General features: G+C 42.0%; 2 protein-coding genes across 4 annotated transcripts in view; one reads left to right on the forward strand and one right to left on the reverse strand.

Moving 5' to 3' along the window:
* LOC307032686 (uncharacterized protein) overlaps nucleotides 1–23,503 on the forward strand; it is a 528,358-nt gene that overhangs the window by 141,879 nt on the left and 362,976 nt on the right. The window lies entirely within an intron of this gene.
* LOC307032690 (uncharacterized protein) overlaps nucleotides 11,297–23,503 on the reverse strand; it is a 29,183-nt gene continuing 16,976 nt past the window's right edge. Inside the window, exons 2-3 of one of the 3 annotated variants that reach the window (XR_013806359.1) lie at nucleotides 20,668–20,893; nucleotides 11,297–12,872 (exon numbers count right to left, since the gene is read on the reverse strand). Coding sequence is in view for 2 of the 3 variants with exons in the window: in XM_079670844.1 (XP_079526970.1) it covers nucleotides 11,746–12,872 (1,127 nt within the window). In the remaining variant the exon portion in view is untranslated. The remainder of the gene's footprint in view (nucleotides 12,873–20,667; nucleotides 20,894–23,503) is intronic. The other 2 variants (XM_079670843.1, XM_079670844.1) reach the window with 2 other exon arrangements.

The raw sequence follows: 23,503 nt of genomic DNA on the forward strand, positions 1-23,503 counted from the left end.
CTGGTCTGCCACGGCCCAGCGGGTTTTCCTGAGAGACGCAGCGGAGGCTTTCGCTCCGGTTCAGTTTTCTCAGCACGGTGCGCCAAGGTCCCAAGTTCCCGCGGAGCTACGCTCGGCTGGGCACGTCTTCATACGGCACAACGCACACAGAGGCCCCCTGCAGCCCCCTTACAATGGACCTTTCCGGGTCTTGGAGCACGGTGACAAGCACCTGGTGGTCGACATGGGCGGCAAGGCTGAGCACGTCTCGATTGACCCCCCCCTCCTCCTCATCATCAGCCATCACCTCACCCTCATCATCGTCATCATCAGCCACCACCTCCCCCCCTCCTCATCATCATCAGCCACCACCTCCCCCTCCTCATCATCATCAGCCACCTCCCCCTCCTCCTCCTCATCATCAGCCACCACCTCCCCCTCCTCATCATCATCAGCCACCACCTCCCCCCCCTCCTCCTCATCATCAGCCACCACCTCCCCCTCATCATCATCATCATCAGCCACCACCTCCCCCCCCTCCTCATCATCATCAGCCACTACCTCCCCCTCCTCCTCATCATCAGCCACCACCTCCCCCCCCCTCCTCCTCATCATCAGCCACCACCTCCCCCTCATCATCATCATCATCAGCCACCACCTCCCCCCCTCCTCCTCATCATCAGCCACCACCTCCCCCTCCTTCTCATCATCAGCCACCACCTCCCCCCCCCCTCCTCCTCATCATCAGCCACCACCTCCCCCGGGGAGAGAGTGAGCCACTGCCCTGCTCCTGCTGGAGGGAGGAGCCCCGAGGAGTGGCTGGACTCCCTCCAATAACACTGGACACAATAACATGATGGATATAATGTAAATATATTTTTCAAATCAAGAGTTCAAACTTAAATATCTGTTTGGATTGACTTCCTGTGGTTTCCAACACTCGTGCTGTCGTCCTCTGCTGTTGTTGCACTTCAATTGAAGTTCAACAGGTTTCAAAAAGGAAGGAGATGTCCTTTTTGCCTTTTAGAAAACTTTATTTTAAATAGTTTGAACAACACATATAAAAACACTACATTGAAAATACACACAGTACATAAATGAGAGATTAGTAACATGAACACAGAAGAGCCCAGTGTGTGAGAGTCCAGAGACTGAAGCTTTCCCACAGTGGGTGTGAGAGAGTCGTTCCTTAGGGCATCCTGGCAGGAGGAGATGTCCTGGAAACTTCCTCAAAGCTGGAGTCATTCGTTACAGCATCCTGTGGAGCCATGATTTCCTTTATGAACCTGATGGCTCATCTCGGGGTCAGGAGAGCGGGGTGATCCACATGTCTTTGATCTGATTGGATGAAACCTTTTACACCTTTGAGCAAGAGGTAGAGAAATGCAGGAACTCTCCTTTTCCTCACAGTCTGGCTAAAGCTATGGGTGAGTACATCTGTCCTCCTCTGATCCTCTCCTGTATCTCTGTGATGTTGATATGTGCAGCTCCAATAACTTCACTGTTTTACTGTTATCCTCTTGCAGAGATGACAAAAACAGTGAACCAAACGGACTTGGAGAGGGCAATCACTAAATGGAAGGCCTCCCTGTCTCCTACAGGACTCCCAAGAGGTTCAAGTTCTCAAAACCTTTCTGGCCCCTAGTGCTTTCAAAAAGTAAACACGGTTATTATGTTTCTTTTATTTATTTGTTTACGATCAAAACAAAATGTCCCTAATTTCTCTGAGAAAAACATCTCACTTTCAGTGTATGAAGGTGTGATAATGTACTGTTAACTTAGAACCATGTCTTGTGTGTGTGTGTGTGTGTGTGTGTGTGTGTGTGTGTGTGTGTGTGTGTGTGTGTGTGTGTGTGTGTGTGTGTGTGTTTGTCCTGGCTGCTCAAAGGACATCTTAGTGATTGGGCACCTCTCCCTCCAAGGCTTGACCTTCTGCCGTGCCACTTCAGGAGTGACCCTGGATCAGTCAACGTCCCGAAGACCACAGGGTGGAGGTTGCAGATAGAGATGGCCTCTGCTGAAGCCGGTGTGTTCCCTACCAGGCGTGACCGGACCTGCACGCTATGCAGCCAGTGAACGACCCGGGGGCGACGGGGCATAGCATGCACAGCCCGACGAGGCAGTTTCTGCCAGGAACACACAGCGGAGCAGAGGCTCACTGAGTTGAGGGGAGGGAGAACAGAAAAGTAAATGCTGAGGGACCGACAGAGCAAGAAGGCTGCAGGAAGGAGGCTGCAATCTTGAAAAAAAAGTCTTCCGAGTTTTAATTTGTTGATTTGTAAATAAGTAAATAAAAAGGTATTTTTAAACTTGAATGTCTCTGACTGCTTATTCCTTGCTTTTGACAAGTTCCTAACATCTCTTTACCTTCATATCATTTCATTTCAAACCTTTATTTAGACAGATTGGTCCCTTGAGATCATCGATCTCATTTACAAGGGAGACCTGCATCATTTAGTTCCACATGAAATTTAAAAACAACATACAAACAACAGAGGATATCATATTTACATATTCAACATTTACAAATACCCAGAGTGTCAGAAAGCATTTCATTTAGACGTGCCTTAAATACATTCAGAGAAATAAAAATGCTCAATTTCAATTTTGCCTGTAGACTGTTCCAAGCAAGTGGAGCTGCGCACATAAAAGCTGTCTTACCTAAGACAGTCCTTACTCTTGGCACATCTAACAAGACTATATCCTGTGATCGCAGACAATAGCTGCTTGCAACTTTCTGCTTCATCAATGAACAGATATAATAAGGGAGTTTTCCCAACATGGCTTTATAGATAAAAGTGTACCAGTGACTGAGCCTCCGTACAGTGAGTGATGGTAAACCTGCCTTGGTATACAGTGTACAGTGATGAGTAAGTGCTTTACAGTTTGTGACAAATCTCAGAGCACTATGATACGCAGCATCTAGTTTGCTCAGGTAGTTGGCAGGTGCATTCATATACATCAGATCACCATAGTCCAGCACAGGTCAAAAGGTCACAGAGCCTTTTCCTGGCCTCAAGCGAGAAACAGGACTTGTTTCTGAAAAATAAACCTAGCCTAACCCTCAGTTTTTTAAGCAGGTTATTGACATACAGTTTAAAAGAGAGGCAGTCATCAAGCCAGATACCAAGGTATTTGTAACAGGTAACCACTTCAAGTACTTGTCCTTGCATAGTAACAAAATCTAAAACAGGCTCCGGTGTCTTTTTAGCTTTAGAAAAGAGCATTACCTTGATTTTATCAACATTTAAAAGAAGCTTGAGTTCAGAGAGCTGAGTCTGAATAATGTTAAAAACAGCCTGTAATTTAACACCAGCCTCCTGAATGGAGGGACCTGCACAGTACATCACGGTATCGTCCGCATAGAAATGTAAAGTAGCTTCATCCACGTTTTCACCTAAGCTGTTGATATATATGGAGAATAAAAGTGGACCTAAAACAGAACCTTGAGGAACACCATTAGCAATGTTTAACCACTCAGAAGACAGCCCATCAAAGTGAACACATTGGGACCTTTCAGAGAGGAAGTTCACAAACCACCCCACTGCATGGCTGGATATGCCAATACTGAGTAGCCTCTGTTTTAAAACGCGATGATCCACGGTGTCAAACGCTTTGGAAAGGTCAATAAAAAGAGCTGCACAACTCTGTTTATTATCTAGCATACTAGTAATATCATTCACCACTTTCATTGTGGCAGTGATGGTGCTATGTTTCTTCCTGAAGCCTGACTGATGTTTAGACAGGATATCATTTATACATAAAAACACCTTTACCTGTTCACTCACAAGTTGTTCGAGCACCTTAGCCAGAAATGACAATTTAGAGATCGGCCTATAGTTATTTAAAATAGTTGCCTCCCCTCCTTTCAGTAGAGGCAGGACATAAGCAGACTTCCATACTTTAGGAATAGTATTTGTGCTGAGGGAGAGGTTAAAAAGAGAAGTAAGAGGTTGAGCAATCAGATCTGCAGCTATCTTTAAAAAGATAGGTTCTACGTTGTCCGGGCCAGCCGGTTTCTTAGGATCTAACTTGGATAAAGCTTCATGGACAATACCAACAGTTAAAGGAGTAAAACTGAAAGGGTTTTCCAGACCACATTGTTCAGAGTCAAGGACTGGAGCGTTCACAGAAGCAGAAGCACAGTTAGTGACAGAATCAAACAGAGAGCCACAAGAGACAAACTGCTTATTAAAGCAATTTAGCATTGTAGCCCTGTCCCATATAGAGCCAGATGCTGTGGTGAGGTACGGAGGTAGCTCATTTGGGATATCACTAGTGGAAATCGATTTTATGGCTTTCCAAAATTTCCTAGGATTATTCAGGTTTTCTGTGGTAACTGACAAATATTACTTTGATTTAGCACTTTTGACATGTGAAGTGAAGCTATTCCTTAGCTGCCTAAAGCGCAGCCATTCTACCTCTGAGCCTGATTTCCTAGCCTTTGCCCAGGCATCGTTTCTCTCATGAAGGAGACTGGACAGTTCAGCAGAAAACCAGGGATTGTTTCGTCCTTTTACTCTAAATGTACGCAGAGGTGCATGTTTATCTATAATTTTCATAAAACCAAGATAAAAATAAGACCATGCAGTTTCTACATCAGCACACAGATCCATTTTCCCCAATCAAAATCAAACAGATCATTTAAAAAACCCTGCTCCACTAAGTGTTTTTTATCTCTCTTTGTGATGATGCGTGGTTTAACTTTTTGGACCTTAGTGTCCCTAATTGTGGCTACAGCACAGAGATCACTCAGATCATTAGCAAATACTCCCACAGATGAGTATTTATAGGGAACATTTGTTAAAATGAGATCAATTAAGGAGGATTTATTTGGGGACTTAATATTTGGGCGAGTAGGTCTGTCTATAATCTGAGTAATATTCAAAGAGGTAAACAGGTTTTTAAAATCCTCTGACACAGAAGTTAACCAGTCCCAATTAAAATCACCAAGCAGCACTATTTCCTTGTAGGAAAGTTGAGATAACAGTTTTGCCAATGAAGATAAAGAGTCCTTGACAGCCGAGGGGGCCCTGTAGCAACCCACTACCATGACCTGTTGACCCTTTGTTACTTCGACATTCACAGCTAAAAATTCTAGTTGTTTACTAACAGATTTGGAAACCATATTTGTTACACAAAACGTATTTTTCACATAAATGGCAACGCCACCACCTTTTTTAGGACGGTCAGTGCGATATACATTGTAACCATTTATGTAAATGTTAGAGGCCAAGATAGATTTGTCTAGCCACGTTTCTGATAAGACAATGACATCAGCATCAGTTGAACTCGCCCAAATACGGACAAAATCTAATTTAGGTAACAGACTGCGCACATTTAAATGAATTAAACCTAACCCCGATCTAGAAATCAAATCAGCAGGAGTAGCTATTTGACTAAAACTACCAGGTGGACCCGGATTTGGCTGTACATTTCCTGATAGTAACAAAAATAAAAATACCAAGCACCTTTTCCTCTTAATCAACACACACATACATTGTCAGCTGTTCTAGAGTCACCAGCAAACTTCGCGAAAGTGAGATTAGAGTTAAAAAAGCAATTCTGAAGGACCATCGTGGCAGGCATGTGAGAAAGACAGACATTTGACGAAATGAATGTCCGCGACAGTGCAACTAGCAATTGTTTGTGCAACCCATCCGAACCTGTACAGGGGATGTCCACTGCGGGCGGCAGAACAGATCCAAATCCAGCAGAATTTTCAGGATGAATAGCGAACTTCTCCTTGTCCAGCACAGTCAAAAAAAGGCACAGCAGAAACACGACATTTGCCATTTTCCCAGTCCAGCTCAACAGCATCCACGATGTTCCCGAAGCAAAACCACGTCAGGACAGCAGCAAGGAAATAGGCAAGCAGCAGTGTGGCAACACTCCGGTTTCTCCGCGGTATCTCCAGACCAGGCCTCCCCCGCACAGTAGCACCCAACAGGTGGGAGTAGGCCTCTAACAGCAGGTGGATAGCGGCCTTCAGCCGTGGGAACCACCACCAGCAGAAGCAGCAATGGGTGGACGGCAGGCCCTCAAACCGCGGCAGATCCTCCACAGATCAATGGTCCATTCTTCCAACCGCCGGCTCTGGCGTTGAAGAATAAACTAACAGTCCCAGTCCCAGCCTTTCGGTGGTTGACATGCTGTAGCTCAATAGGATTTTTCTCTGTGTTGGATGCTCATGACAGTGTTGGGAAAAAGCCTGAACCACAAATGCCTGCTCCGCTCCAGCAGCCCGGCCGCTCCTTTTGTCCATATCAAGTATGCAGCCGGTGGCTGTCAAAGAGTATTTGGGGAGGGGGTCTGGGTAGTACACTGGCTTTATTGATCTAAAGGGCTCTGATCTGATTGGATGACAGCTTTTATTATTAATAATAATAATTCAATACATTTGTATTGAGTTATTACTGTTATTACTGTGGACAATACCCACAGGAGTAAACCAGGTGAAGTGTCTTACCCAAGGACACAGGGGGGTTTCAAACTGATGTTCCACAAAGCCCCTTCACCAAACCACTCCGGCCCCCCAGCTGAGACCTTCTCAACATAGAAGATCCACTGGGGTCTCTGATGCAGGATACTGGCCATTCTTCTCTATTGTAAGAGTCGGTGAGGAGCTGATCATTTATTCCGGCAAATGACTCAGACCTACTAATGAACCTAACCAAAGTTATTGAGTCTATGTAAGTTTACTGCTTGGCTCAGATCCACCAACGTCAGCAAGATCTCCCCTCTATTAACTCCCCGAAGAACTAGGTTCAATTAACTGCTGTTTCAATTCAGACGACCTGCTAAATCTGTTTAAGCGATCCTGAAGGATTTTGATATCAGTAATGAGGTGTGGCCCTACCTAAGAGTGAGTGTGGCAGGGTGCAATCTTACCTTTGAAGCAGGAGAGGAGAGCACAGATGTCTTTTAAGTTGTCCCAGTCCAAAAGGTGGGATCAGTTTATTTGAAGAAAAATAGGTCCAAACTAATACAGGGTTTTTACCTTCTCTCTTTACAACATTATAATCATACTAAACATATCATGCTGGGGTTATTTTCTAATCTAAAACCTTAATTCATAGTTATTACATTAAAGTCTTCCGACAAAATCCAAAAGGAATTTCCTCACAGATGGACGGGGTTAACATCCACAGCCTATGTCCTGACACATGTAAGAGGTCAGCTCCTCAGAATGATCAGTTTGAATTCCTAGTTTTAAAAACTTTTGACCCCCCCCCCCCCCTCTCTCTCTCTCTCTCTCTCTCTCTCTCTCTCTCTCTCTCTCTCTCTCTCTCTCTCTCTCTGTTTGCTCCCTCCCTGCCAGTGTCTTTATGCTCAACAACAGGATAGAAAAACCTAAGACACCTCTGTTATAGCGGAATGTTTAATACAGCATATTTCTGATATTTATTAGAGATCACATGCTAAGCTATATGATGTGTGTTACCGAGTTGGGTCACACACAGTTAGAGAGACAATGGTCGTTCTGAATTATCAATAGATGTATTCATTTTAAGTGAGCTGAAACCGAGGGTAGAGGAAGTTCAGAGAAGGCCTCAGGTTATAAAAATAGTTAACCTTTGTTAGTTAACTAATCCTAAGGATGTCATGAGACGATGACGTTTAAACAAGTATAGCTTTCTGAGAGATAAACATGTGACATTTGTGTGGTAGGCTGCATGATCAAATGTGTGTGTGTTAAACATGCTTAGGGGAAATGTGTGTGTGCTCATTGCAGTGGCTATATGCTGTATGATTACTGCTACTGTCGCGGGGCATTTCCGCGATTGGCTGCTGTGGCAGCAGGTGATGTATTCCCCATTATTGTTTGTTTGTTGCAACAACTAAATAATCATTACTGATCAGCTATATCTGTGTCTGTGTTTTATTGATTCCTCTCTGTTTCATTCTTTCCTGTTGTGTGAGTGCTGGATCGCCACAACATTTTGGAGGTCCTACCGAGATTGCCGATGCTGGAGGTTGCTGTGTTCCTTCTGACGGCAGCCCTGAGACGGCTGTGGTAAACTCAAAGAATTGAGAAACCACACTTGAGACTTCCACAGAAGAGATACTGACTCACAGTGAGCAAGACGTATTTGGAATGAAATGACTTTTTAAGTTGTTTTGGTTATTTTTCAAAATGTAAGAGAAAAAAGCAGAGGAGTGGAGTTAAGGCACAGCTATAGCTGAAATCTATTTGTTGATTGTTCCGTCTGTTGGTTGTCATTGTTGATTGGTAAAGGTCTTGTTTTATGTTGATAAACCAATAATTCCTTTAAGTGTTCCAAAAATATATTCATTAACTGAAATCAGATTACTTGGGTTTTCAAATGTAGCGCTGAATTCCGTTAGTTTTGTATTCTGTTAAACCTAACCGTGCTTGTAACACAGCTTAGATAAACAATTAGAAAAAGAACAGAATAAGCAAGAAGATAAAAGATGAGTCTATAGTGGTTAAGGAGGGTTTCCTTGTTTTGCTCATCAACTTAGAACTGAAGTAAAGAAGAATAGTGTTTTATGAGAACTGTCGTTCCTCATGGTTTTCAAGATAAATCATTAGTTTTTATGGATTTTCAAATTTAAGAAGATTTTAAAGATGTTGTTTATTTGATTTTCCTGACTAGAATTTAAAAGCCAATTAGACGAAAGAGATTTTACAATGTAGTTTTACTATTTTTACTGAAGTAAAGAATCTGGGTAAACTACCACCGTTAGTTTGTTTTAACATTCACATGTTTCAGCATTCCTGACAGACACTCAGCCATTTCATTTTGTAACCCGCTGGGGGAGAGATTTAAATGGAGTTTTTCTCAGTAGCTGATTTGCTGTGATTACAGCAGCACTGGATAGTTATGCACCACCTTTGGGTTTTACTCTGAATCAGTGTGCTGGTGAGATGTTGCTCACTACAGAAACAGAAGAACTGTGCAAAGAACGCATCTCTGAGGAGGTTTTGACATTTTGCTTGTGCCTCGTTGTCAAGGCAACAGTGGTGTGAAGAGGAACTGCAGTTTTTGGGGATTTCTACTATGCAGAGGACAACGTGTGTCTGCTGATTGTACCACATTGATCCAGAGGTTCCTCCCCCTCAGGACTTCCCAATGCTACAAGACTTTCCTTGATCCCACTGACTGCAGCTGCAGAGGACCACAAATCACTGACTGATTTTATAGCATAACTGTGCAAGAGTTTTCCAGAAGGTGGTGTAGAACATTATGCTTAGTGTTTAAGAAGAGAGGCTGCTTGTTTAACGATGGTCTGGAATACTGAAAAGATTAAAGTTTAATATCCTTGTTTGGCATACAAGGCATCTGATTATTATATCATACAGAATAATCTTGACATAGAACCTAGCTATGGGTAAACGACGTTATACCATTGTTATCATGAACTAAACATAAATAGGGAAATAGTATCTGGTTAAAGATGAATGGATTTGATATCCTAGAGAGGGTTAGTTATATTTTGAATACTTCACAAAGTATTTACTAATGTATTTTGAAGAACAAATAACAAGAACATGAGTCAAATTTTGTTTTGTTTTTAGATTAAATTGTCCATTACCAAAACTGTTCACCTTAGGTCTAGCTTTAGACTTTGATAGTAAAGGAGTATTTAGGATTATTTTTATATATCTGACATTTTTTAAACATGTTGGCTATTCACTAGATAGAGAACATTTCTGAAGATTGAATATTTGTTCCATTTCTAATATTCCTATTTAAAACGTAATTTTAGAGTAACGAAGGCTGATGCTGAACTTGGAAAAATGTGTTAGTGATTTGCGTGTCATAAACTATTTGATAAAATTGATTATTGTTATTGATTAATTTGGAATATTAATTTAAAAGGCCGTTATCTATTCACTTAGGAATGCCTTGCATGAACATTTGTCAGGCTTTGTGTTTACTAGGGGCAGTATATTAATAAAATGTATTGATCATTTGTTTGTTTAAAAATCTGAAGAACATTGTGCTGCGAACACAGGGAAAACTTTGTTGCATTGTTTGACATCAACACAACGATGTCACAAGTAAACTCCATCTGGTAGAATATCAAAGTGCACTATAGGACATGAGATCTGGAGACTGACTTAGACTTTGCAAAGACTGAATTGATTAGTCGATTCCTGACTGTTACAGTGATCAACCGACAAAGTGATTTTATTTTGGGATGCACACAATGCTGTTGGCAATGGATTTCTGACTATGCCATATTAGTTGAACCATTGTGAGACATGACGCAGTGACTCTGCATGAGCCCTGCATGGCTTGATGACTATGTAGCTTGATTTTGAACATTGCTGATTCTTTTTGACAGGAGGAAGTTTGTTTTAGGTGTTCCTGGTGAGTCATAGGACTTTGAAATAACATTGTATGCGAAGATGGGTACTCTAAGTATCTTATTTGGGAAACATGGTCTTTATGGTTTGGAGGATCATCATCGTCTATCTCATATGAAAATATGGAACTTTTTGTGGCACAATTTTTATTTTAAAAATGTTTGTACAAAATAAAATCAACTCGTAAATTATTTGGTATTTCAACAAAAAATAAACTACCAAGCAGCATAGCCAATAATGTTATTAAAAATAGCTCCAACTTTATCAGCTTGAATATTAAGGTGATGAACAAATTGATAAATACATAATTATAACAAATATGATTTATTAATAAATGAGTACTTTTAAATGTTGTATTTAGATGTTAACACTGCAAAAAGTATAATAATTTGTAATATTTGTATTCTTTCGATATCCCTGATAATCTTCAAAACCCTTTCTGGTTCTTTGAAGGCTCTATCCAGACTATCTTCTGGTTATTCTCTGCATCAATCCCTATTATCTCTTACAACAACAAAAAACAACATCTTGGACATAACCGCAAGACTGTAACCTCTTCACATTCTGTTGAGATTGTGAGTCAATTACTAGCCATGTTTTACACATTGCTGTTGAATCATTAATATATGGATGACAGTTGAACTGGATGATTTAACATGTATGCCATCTGCTGGAAAGAAGACGTATCGCTCTGTTGGCGTCGTTTGGACAACAAGAACAGAGTGAAGCTCTCATACTATAAACAATCTTTGAGTCCAGACACCGTCCTGCAGACAGCACACAGCCCAACAGCACGTTTTTGGTCTAGCGTCACTTTCCAAAACGTTTGCATTAAGACACTAAGACTAGCTGGTCCATTGTAAAGGTCAGTCCACCTTAAATGAGCAGTGGGTGATCAGCAGGTGAAAGGCAGGACACGGGAACTTGGTCCTGAGGAGATATAACGATTATTAAATAAGAAATAGTCGAGTCAAGGGGTCAAATAAATGAACATTTGTGATTATTAGTGAATCGGTTGCAGATGGGTGAAAACAGGCTTAGGGAGTAACGTATTACATGTAACGGCATTAGGTCATCAGGACACAAAATAGGAAAATGTATTCCCTTACAGTTACAGAAGCAAAAACACTCCGATAACAGGTACATTTATGTAAAACAGGGCTCATTAACAGGATAGCAATGATACAAAACATTTAGAAATAAAGAATACATCAAATCATCCTATATGGAAACTTGGAGCCCTCAATCCAAATAAAATGGTTCATCAACAGTCAGTGGTTAACGTATACATCAGAATGACAAAAACATTAAACATATTGTCCACTTATGTTGATAAAGATGGAGTTCATTTAAGTCTTATATGGATGTTGTACAACAATGTTAATCCAGTCAGACAGATTTCTCTCACGTGTGAACTGCCATAAGACTTATTCATTGTCCTCTCCATCAGCTTCTGTTTCCATGTGTTCAGCTGAGCTGCTGATTGGAGGCTCTGCCTCTCCGTTATCCTCAGTTTGAATTTCATTAAGCTGTGAGGACTGACGACCAACACACTTGTGCCTTTTGAAATGATTACACCATTTAAATCTTTTGTCACAAACATTGCAGCTGTCTATTTCCTCTCCTGTGTGGACTCTCATTTGTGCATTTAAACTTCCACTCTGTGAAAAAGCTTTCTCACAGACTGAGCAGGGAAAGAGTTCCTCTCCTGTGTGGACTGTCATGTGTTCCTTTAAACTTCTACTGTGTGAAAAGGCTTTCTTACAGACTGAGCAGCGAAAGGGTTTCTCTCCTGTGTGGATTCTCATGTGTTCCTTTAAACTTCCACTCCGTGAAAAAGCTTTCTCACAAACTGAGCAGCGAAAGGGTTTCTCTCCTGTGTGGATTCTCATGTGTCGATTTTGATCTTGTCTATATCTAAAAGCTTTCTTACAGACTGAGCATTTGAAGGGTTTCTCTTCTGTGTGGACTCTCATGTGTTGACTTACATATTTTCTACATCTAAAAGCTTTCTTACAGACTGAGCAGCTGAATGGTTTCTTTTCAGCACTACGTCGGGGATCAATGACAGATTCTTGTCTATTTTTCAGTGAGTTTGAGCCTGAGGCAGGTTCTCTGGTCTCCTTCCAATCAGCACTGTGTTCAGCATCAGGGTCAGAAGAGTCATCAGTGTCTTCAGAAGAGTCTCCAGTGTGGTCCTCAGTCTTTGGTTGTAAACTGCTCTCTGGATCTGAGTTCCTGGCTGGTTCTGGTCCTCGGCAGTCCTCTCCATCAGCTTCTGTTTCCATGTGTTCAGTTTGTCTTTGATGAGGCTGTGAGGACTGAGGTTTCTCTTTATCATCTTCACTCTTCACAGGGTCAGGAGTGAAAGTGGACTTGGTGATATCAGCCTCCTCCAGCTCCTGAAGCTGCTCTCCCTCCTGACTGATCCTGAGGTCCTCCTGTTCCTGCTTAATGTGTGGGGGGGGCTCTGGGTCCTCCTGGTCCAGACTGGAGCTCCACTCCTGCTGGTCAGGGAGAGGCTCTTCTTTAACCACCACCAGCTGCTGGACATCTGCAGGAAACAGGAAACACACTGTTATATCAGTCTTGGACCTAGTCAATATAATTAGGTATGTTATTGAATTACAGTTTCCAGAGAAGAGAGGCCCATCGTCTCTTCCGCAATTATTAGGGGTGAGAGGAAGTGCAAAGAGGCCCTCCTCAGGATAATACAGTTAAGTCTCGTTAGTTAGGTGGTTCATATCCTGACAGGGTATGAATTACACCTAAAGAGGTCACGAGATAATGACCTTTCGACCTCTGGAACATATGTGGGTGTGTTGGCTAATGTAAGGGAAATTGTGTGTGCGTTCATTACAGCTGCTATATATGATGTGAAAGACTTGTACTCGTTGGAGCATTACCACTATTGACTGCTTGTGTGCAAGGTAATGTTTCCTCATTATTATTGATTGTTGTACAACGAAATATTAATTAATCAACTATATCTGTGTTTTATTGATTCCTCTCCGTTTTATTCTTTCCTTCTGTGAGTGCTGAATTGCCACAACAACACAGTAAGAAAAAATGGTCTAATTATGTTGGCTCAATTCACCTCATGTAGCCCAGCCCCTTTCCACTCACAGTTAAAAATGAAAAAGGGTTTTTTCTTCTGGTTTAGCACTAGCCGCAATGTAAACAATGAATTGTATTTGGGATTGTTCACAGATACACTACGCCAGGGCTGTTCAATTAGTTTGGAATGGGGGCCGGTTGATGAAAATGATCCAAAGCAAGGGGCCGGGAAAAAGATGGCTTGAAATATGAGCAATCATATTAAGAGCTTCAGATACAGTACAACAGCATAGTGGAGTGCATATATTGTGTTTAGATCAATCAATCAACATAACCCCAAGGCCTTTGTTGATCTAAATGCTAAGTTGTGTAACGCAAGACACATTGAGAGCATCATTGCGAAAGGGAATGCAGCAAAATAATTGTTTTTTTTTCGATTAAGTTGTTTTCATAATCGTTGCAAGCCAAAATGGTAATAGAGATTAAAATACGATTAATTGCACAGCCCTAATTCAAACCTTATTTAAGTAAAAGTGTGCAAGTACTATCAGAACATTTTATGGCACCCTCTTATGTTATAGTAATGATGGTGCTGTTGAGATCTTCATAGTATCAAGTGAATACTTAAAACGAAAATTAGTTATAATCAAATATGATTGTAGGAGCCAATTAAGATCTGTGGGTATAAAGGTAGGAACCTATGTTTGGTGGGGAGAGGTTCCGCCGGAAGGCATTACAGTTTTTGACTATATGTAGAGGCTAAGCCAACGCTTTAAGCCTCTGAGGATCCGCTTGGTGGGTGTAATTGACGCACACAAGTTTGCTGCCAAATAAAGGTCAGAAACAAAGTTTCCAGTTTGAAACAGTCCATTTATTTTCATTTGACTGGTTTCAATTTTACTTGCTTCTTTCCATATTCACCACACGATATTACCGTTTACACAATACCTTTGCTTTGCTTGTAATCCCGTGTTTGTGTGTTCTCTGTGTGTGTGTGTTCTCCGTGTGTGTGTGTGTGTGTGTGTGTGTGTGTGTGTGTGTGTGTGTGTGTGTGTGTGTGTGTTCGTCTGTGTGTGTGTGTGTGTGTGTGTGTGTTCTCCGTGTGTGGTCAAAAACTGTATGGCCTTCCGGCGGAACCGCTCCTCACCAAACATAGGTTCCTACCTTTATACCCACAGATGTTAACTGGCTCCTACAATGATCAATGATATTCTTGTATAAACCCATAATGAAAATGCTTCTTGATGGTTTTTGAATATGTATGTATGTTTACGATTTGATCTGTTGCTGTGTTGATAACTTTGCGTTTTAAAAAGAGGGTGTTGAGATCTTCATAGTATCAAGTGAATACTTAACGAAAGTTAGTTATAATCAAATATGATCAATTATATTCTGATATAACCCACAATGAAAATGCTTCATATTTTATGATTTTCTATATTTACAGTATAAACAAAACAAGCGGTTTGTTAAGTTGAGTGTGTAAGGCCTATAATGGTTTCACTGATAAGGGAGAGACAGTTTCTTCCCTCTTCCCTCACAGCAGTACACAGGGAGGGGGGCTCCTGACTTAAGGACAGAGGCCCCAAAAAGGTGGTTATGTCATAGCCATAGAACAGGGGTCGGCAACCTTTTTGATATGAAGTGCCATTAAAAAAAAAATCTTTTATCAGCGTGCCGACGATCGTGAATTATCAAGGGGGGGGGGGGGGGGGGCGAAGAGCTTGACGCTCGTGAACTGTCAACAGGAGGGCGGGGGGAGCCTCGCTGCGGAGAAGCAGTGTGTGGACCTGTCAGGGATGCTCTGATCGGATCGAGTGGGCGGGGCCTATGGGGATCTTCCATTTAAAGTTATGTTTAAAACTCAGTTAATGGGGCTCATTCATCACTGGCGCTTCCACAAACAACAACCAACATAGTTGTTACATTCAAATGAAGTACATTATTCAAGTTTACATTAACTTTGGATAATAACACGGGAGAAATGAGCGTTAGCACTCTATTTTCCTCTCTCCCCCTCTCTCTCCTGACAGCCTGTCAGTATCTCATGCAGCTCACTGATCCAGTAATGAGTGACCCGACAGTGAAGAATAAATATATGTATAACTAGTTTAGCTTGTTCCAGAGGTAGATCAAATAGCTAAGTGTGTTAGGTCTAACTCTTGTGTTTCGCTCACCGGTCCGTCACAGCGGGCGGAGCTGCAGGATTTCTGCTTCACACACGTTGCATTCCGCTATTTTACTGTCATTTTCGGACACTTTAAAATACTGCCAGACCGGTGAAGCCATTTTGGAGAGCTTGTTTTGCCGCACAGAGAAAAGTGTCATGTATTTTACGTCATGCGATCGGCTCTCGGGATCGGCATTTTTAGAGAGCACTGATCGATTGGCAGAGAGTGAGTATAGGCCGATATTGATCAGCGGCCTATCGATCGGAGCATCCCTAACTTACATGATGCCGAGTTTAACAAACACATTTAAATAATTGGTTTAAACGGCATAATAATAAGGACGACCGTCCGTTCTGTGATTCTCCAGAACACACATGGCCAGTCCGCCCCTGTGTAGCATATTATTTCAATGAGAGATGAGCAGATCGCCACTGGGCTTTCAACTAAATACACAGCCACGCAAAAACTGCGTCATTTGTACAGCTCCTTTTGGGTACTGCAATTTGTGAAGTGCTTTCCTCCGTGGTGAAACGATCAGCACTGCACCACGGAGGAAAGCGGCAGAAAGTCACTTGGAGTTAAAGAGAGCGGGGCTGCGTTGCGTGCATGGCTTCCTTCTGCAAGTAACGGGGAGACGCGCTCTGGTGGCGGTCTCGTTCAGGATCCGAAAATAAAATGTTAATGTTTTGCACACTTATTCCACTTATTCCTAGTGTGCCACTGGTTACGGTGCCGCGGGCCAGGGGTTGCCGACCCCTGCCATAGAATATGCCTGGTCAGGTCCAGTCCTGTACATCAGAGGCCATGCCCAGTTTCCACAAATATGGTTGTGGATAGTGCTGCGTACCGGTACGCCGAACCGGTACTGGACTTGTAAAAAGTTTCGGTTCAAGTCCGGTTAAAACCGGAACGTCAGGAACCGGTACTTATGTATATTCTCCTTTGTGTTCTAAACCATCTAAAACCTTCCATAGATCGAGAAATTTGCGCTGAGAAAAGACGAAAAACATTGTTTTGGCTTCTGATATGGCGGCCATTACTGAACTCACGAATTCTCGCAAAATATCGCAACTGCTCGCGAGATCTGTGTGACGTCAAGGGAAGCTGGCTTAGACATAGTGGACACTGACAGCGTGGGATGCTGGTTGCCATATTCGGTAGTGTTGCTAAGCTAACTCCTTTGTATGTATGGTGATATAGTGTCTGCCGAAAGAGCAACACTTCACCCAGACAATGTCAATATGCTGTTGTTCTTGAACAAGAACACATAGACTTGTACTCTTGCATATTGAGTCTTGTATGTACATCACTATGTATGTAGTTGTGTTGTGTAGTTAGTAACACATGTAGAGTTCTAGAAAAGACATGGTGTAGACACAAGTTGGAAGGGGGCACAATAAACCTGACGAGTTTGAATTTGAGTTGATTATGAGTTTATTTTCAATTGATAATTAGCTCACAATAAGTTCACTTTAGTTACTCACACAACTTGACACAAGTCCGGACTTATAAGTCCGGACCTGAACCTCTGGACTTGAGTCCGGACCTGAACCTGAATGTGAGTCCAGGTACACAGCACTAGTTGTGGAGGAGTTGTCTTAGGTTTTTCTATCCTGTTTTTGAGCATAAAGACACTGGCGGATGGGGAGGAACCTTTTTTTTTTTGGCGAGAGAGCGGGGGGGGGGGGGCGGGGGTTCCCCTGGTATGCTCTCTCTCGGTAAGCTCTGTCCCTCAGAGCTGGGTTTTTGCTCTCGGTAAGGTTCTCTCAAACTTGGTAAATATCTCAAATGTCTTGGTTGAATGCTGAGTGAATCACTTTGTTGAATGAGTGGAATGAATTGAGATGTGTTTGTGAGTATTAGTAACCGCCACCTGTGAGGATCTTCCTCCGAATACCTGCGGGAGATAGGTATGTGTTTGTGAATGTTTGTACCCGCCATCTGTGTCAGAGAAAAGGTATGGAATTGATGTGAATTGATTTGGTGAATGAAAAGTTGAATGTGCTTTTTATTATCACCGGTCTTTTATGAGGAAATGCCTCTAAATTCTAATCGGGAGATTTAAAAATCACAACTGAATTGGGCAGTTGAAATTATAATTTTGGTAATAAATGTAAAACTGTGAATAAAAGTTTCATATTAGAACATGATCACAGCATGATAGGTTTAGTATGAGTATAATGTTGTAAAGAGAGAAGGTGAAAACCCTGTATTAGTTTGGACCTATTTTTCTTCAAATAAACTGATCCCACCTTTTGGATTGGGACAATTTAAAAAACATCTGCGCTCTCCTCTCCTGCTTCAAAGGTAAGACTGCACCCTACCACACTCACACTTAGGTAGGGCCACACCTCATTTACTGATATCAAAATCCTTCGGGATCGCTTAAACAGATTTAAGAGAGTTGTCTGAATTGAAACAGCAGTTAATTGAACCTGGTTCTTCGGGGAGTTAATAGAGGTGAGATCTTGCTGACGTTGGTGGATCTGAGCCAAGCAGTAAACTTACATAGACTCAATAACTTTGGTTAGGTTCATTAGAAGGTCTGAGTAATTTGCCGGATTAAATTATCAGGTCCTCACCAACCCTGTCAGTGTTTCATTTATGATGTTTCTTGATTATTTTGTATGTTGTATTTCACTGCTGTACATGTTTAAAGTTGTACTTGTATAGATGATTATAGATGAGGGAACCTGCTAAATATTAAAATATGTGTGTTTTTTATATACAGTACCAGTCAAAAGTTTGGACACACCTTCTCATTCAATGGTTTTTGTTTATTTTTAATTTGTTTCTACTTTGTAGATTAATACTGAAGACATCAAAACTATGAAAGAACACATATGGAATTATATAGTTAACAAAAAAGTGTGATTTTTATTCTAGATTCTTCAAAGCAGCCCCCTTTTGCCTTGATGACAGCTTTGCACACAGCTAGTGCAATTAATGGCTCACCAACTTTAAATGTTAACACAGAGAGAGAGATCAATAAAACATAAACACAGATATGGTTGAGATTAATCAATATTCAGTTGCACAACAACAAATAATAATATTGGAGTACATCACCTTGCTTCAACAGCAACCAATCGCGGAAATGCCCCAACGAGTAGCAGTTTTACACAGGCATATATAGCTACTGTAATGAACACACACACACATGTTCCCCTATGAATGCCATACTTGTATATGTTTCAGATGTGGAAAGGTCACTATCTCATGGCGTCTTTAACTAACAAAGACTTAACTGTATTATAACCTGAGGCTCTACCGACTGAGCTATGGAGCCTCTTTGTACTTCCGCTCACCCCTAATAATTACGGGGGAGACGATGGGGCCTCTTCTCTGGAAATGTAACTCAATAAATACATTTGTCTTAACTAACCATGTGACTAGGCATAAGACTGATATAACAAGCCTCTCTGACCTGTGTGACCTGAATGAATAAGCTAGAAATACGCTGTAATAAGGAATCTCCCATAACAAGGTTGTCACCTGGAATGGTTTTCCATTAACACATGTGCCTTGTCAAGAGTCAATTTGTGGAATTACTTGCTTTCTTAATGTGTTTGAGGTAGGGTTAGTGCACAGTGGAGAGCCCTATTTGACTACTGTTGTAATCCATATTATGGCAAGACCCACTCAACTCAGTGAAGAGAAACGACCGTCCATCATCACTTTAAGAAATGAAGGCCAGTCGATCCGGAACATTTCAAGAACTTTGAATGTATCCTCAAGTGCACTCACAAAAACCACTGAACGCTATAATAATTCCATATGTGTTGTTTTATAGTTTTGATGTCTTCAGTATTAATCTACAATGTAGAACCAATTTAAATAAATAAAAAACTTTGAAAGAGAAGATGTGTCCAAACCTTTGACTGCGTCTGATACTAGTGTATATACGGAGCCCCAAATGTTCATGGAGAGAGAAAAAAAGACGCTGTCAGCACGCTTCTCCATGTTTGTGATTGGTCAAATGTTGCTAACCCCGTCCCTTTCACGTGAACGCGCTCTCAGCCGGACAGAGAAACCCTGGTTGATTGACTGAGTTGATCACACAGCTGTGAGCCACCTAGAAGGCCCAGGCAACTATATAAGGATGCTGTTCGTCGATTTTAGCTCAGCTTTTAACACCATCATACCTGACATACTCGTGGAAAAACTGTCACGCCTAGGTTTCCCCTCCATCTTATGCGCCTGGATAAATAATTTCCTTACAGACCGTCCTCAGACAGTGAAAATAGGCCCTTATTGCTCCTCCACCCACACCCTCAGCACTGACTCCCCGCAGGGCTGCGTGCTGAGCCCTCTACTCTACACACACGACTGCTCTCCCATTCACCCCTCCAAATCCATTATAAAATGTGCAGATGAAACCACTGTGGTCGGCCAAATGTATAAGGGAGACGACGAGTCGGCATACAGAGACGAGATCCTGAAGCTGTCTGCGTGGTGTTCAGCTAAAAACCTACATCTGAACACAAGCAAAACAAAATAAATTAGAGATGTCCCGATCCGATCACGTGATCGGGGATCGGAGCCGATCACGTGATTTTCAAAAGATCGGAATCGGGAGGGAAAAAAATCGGGGAGCGGGATTCTTTTTTTTTTTTTTTTTTTTTTTAAATACTTTTTTTTAAATTTTGTATTCAATCTTACAAAACAAAAATGACCATGTTCAAGTATTAAAGTCATCCTGAGGCCTTAGTTTTGGTTTCAAATTACAGAACATCATGTATGTGTTGCTTCTTTGGGGCTTGTTTTCAGAGACCTGGTTGCTTATTTCTCTCAAATCTGGCAACAGAGTGGGCAGGGCGCAGTGTCTAATTGTAGCAGTAAGCTAACGAGTACTGAAAGCTTTATTTAGTTTTGATCCAATGCTGCACAACTGAACTGATCCAATGCTGCTGTGAAAGAAAGAAGCTATATCCATGTTGGATAGAATATACAAAAAAATGTGTATCGGCAAATTGTCAAAATCAAATGATCGGAATCGGATCGGGAGCAAAAAAAGGTGATCGGGACATCCCTAAAATAAATCGTCATAGACTTCAGAAAGCACTGTCCAGAACCCAGCCCCCTTCACTTCAATGGAGAGAGAGTGGAGAGGGTCTCCACCTTTATGTTCCTGGGGGTTCACATTTCGGAGAGCCTCAGCTGGACAGCACACACCACTGCAGCAGTTAAGAAGGCCCAGCAGTGACTACACTTCCTGAGGGTGCTTCGGAGGAACCGACTGAACAAGAAGCTGCTGGTGTCCTTCTACCGAGCGACCATCGAGAGCGTGCCGTCATACTCCATCTCGGGGTGGTATGCAGGATGTTCAGCTGTGGACAAGAAAGCCCTGCAGAGAGTGATACGAATGGCAGAGAAAACCATCGGCTGTCCCCTGCCCTCTCTGGAACACATCTCCGCCTCCCGCTGCCGCAGCAGAGCTCACTAAATCATAAAGGACAGCTCTCACCCAGGTCACAGACTGTTCTCTCTCCTGCCTTCTGGGAGGAGAGACAGGAGCTTCAAGTCACGGACAAACAGACTCAAAAACAGTTTCTACCCCTGGGCCGTCAGGCTGCTGAACCACCACACATAATGCAATAACCGTAACCATTCTCACACATACACTTTTAATGCACTTTATTTACTATTTTTATATCAATATTTGTAACTATTTATCCCCCCGTATGATTGTTTATGTTGTCTGTCCTATTGCCCTGTTTTTTAGTTTTATGTACGTGTTTGTATTTGTTGCACTCCGGGACAGAGTTGCACTCTGAATCTCGTTATACTCTGTGTATAATGACAATAAAAGGCTTTAACTTAACTTTAACTTTGATAACCAGCTTCGTAGGACCGCTTAGCGAGATCACGTTTGTTAGGGTTAGTTAAGCCGGGTAACTCAAACATATCCAGGGTCTGTTGAACTGGCTTCGTCGTACAGGGCACTGGAGGCAGTAACGTGTAACTCAGCAGAATCTGAGAAGAGCAGCACCAGCTGCAAAGAGCTGTGCCTTTTACTGTTTACTTCACTGCGTTTCCCTTCATTAGAACAGCTGGATAGAGATCGAGGCTGCTACGTCTAACCACACACACACCTCTATTGAACTGCCTGATTATTCCCCCTATTACTCGTTTCATGAAGGAGATGTCCGGTCACCAGGGCGCATGATGTGTGTGTGTTTGTGCTCAGCTCCGCTCTGTGTGTGTGTTTGGTGTGTTTGTGTGTCCAACACCGGCATTTGTTTTTAAATTACCACAAACAGTATTTACACACATCTGGTTCTCCATAGTTATATGTGTATTCACAAGTGAAAGGAATGTGTTTAACCTTAATCTCGATGTATTATTGCTATAGTCCTGCCGGAGTGCCCCGGGACGTGCAAACAAGAAAGTATATCTTGCGCCAAATTAATATATATATTCTGTATGTATGTATGTATGTATGTATGTATGTATGTATGTATGTATGTATATATATATATATAAATAAATAAAGAATATACACTGAACAAAAATAGAAATGCAACACTTTTTGCTCCCATTTTTCATGAGATGAACTCAAAGATCTAAAACATTTTCTATATACACAAAATAACCATTTCTCTCAAATATTGTTCACAAATGTGAAAATATCTGTGATAGTGAGCACTTCTCCTTTGCCGAGATAATCCATCCCACCTCACAGGTGTGGCATATCAAGATGCTGATTAGACAGCATGATTATTGCACAGGTGCACCTTAGGCTGGCCACAATAAAAGGCCTACATAGTTTCGGCCTACAGTTTCGGCTCTTTCATGGCAGCCAATAAGAGTAGAAGATGTGCGAGCTCTGCAAGCTTACGGTCTCTTTCTGAGAGGATGCTGCAATGTCATGGAAGAGTTTGAATACATGTGTGAGTTGAACGTGCCTAGCAATATGCTAGCCATCATAAAAAAGTTGCCCTACAAATATAGGGACAAATGGAGAACTCTGGCCTATGACTTACAGAAAAGGCAGGGCCGGAGAGCTACATTCATGGATATTGTTACCTTCGTTGAAAGACAGGTGGATATTGTGAGTGATCCACTGTTTGGAGATATACAGGATACTCCACCAGCAGCCAACAAAGATGTGAGGAAAGCTCCGTTTGAACCTCATTGAAGGATAAGGGGAAGCAGCTTTGCTACTACTATTATGACAGCGGAAAAGAAAGTGGAACCCGAAATAAGAATGAAGGAGAGAGGCTCACTAGGTACAAGTGTTTGCCTGTTTTGTGGAGGTGGACATACACTGGATCTGTGTTTTCAACTGGAAAGAAAGGCTCATAGTGAGAAAATCGCTTTCTTGAGGGAACATGGTGTGTTTTGGATGCTTGTGTATTGGGCACATGAGTAAAGACTGTAGGAAACTCCTCTCGTGCAAAGTATGCAGTCTGAAGCACCCAAGCAGACTTCATATCTATCAGAAAGAGAAAGAAACTGACACAACGCAAGCTAAAGGAAAAGCTAAGCAGTGCTCTGATCTCCGTTCAGTCCAGTGGTCTTACAGGGGCCGGTGAGCCAGATTGTACTCTCTCCATAGTGCCTATTCAAGTAAAGTCTAAGAAGGGACATGAAACATTCATAACATATGCTTTCCTGGATCCTGGGAGCTCAGCATCATTCTGCACGGAGCGGCTGATGAACAAACTGAATCTCAGGGGAAGAAGAACAGACATTCTCCTTCGGACAAGGGGTCAGGAGAAAATAGTTGGAAGTCACATTGTTTCTGACCTGCATGTGGCTGGATTAGACAGCAGTCATTATTGTGAGCTGCCTGACACCTACACCCAGAAAACTATGCCAGTTCATCGAGGCAACATTCCTCTGCCGAAAGACCTTCAGAGATGGCCTCACCTGAAACATGTAATGATGACTGAGATTGATTCAGATGTGGACCTGTTGATTGGGACTAATGTTCCTGAGGCACTGGAGCCAT

This window comes from Notothenia rossii (assembly GCF_949606895.1).
Source record: "Notothenia rossii genome assembly, chromosome: 3".
In the NCBI taxonomy this organism is placed as follows: domain Eukaryota; kingdom Metazoa; phylum Chordata; class Actinopteri; order Perciformes; family Nototheniidae; genus Notothenia; species Notothenia rossii.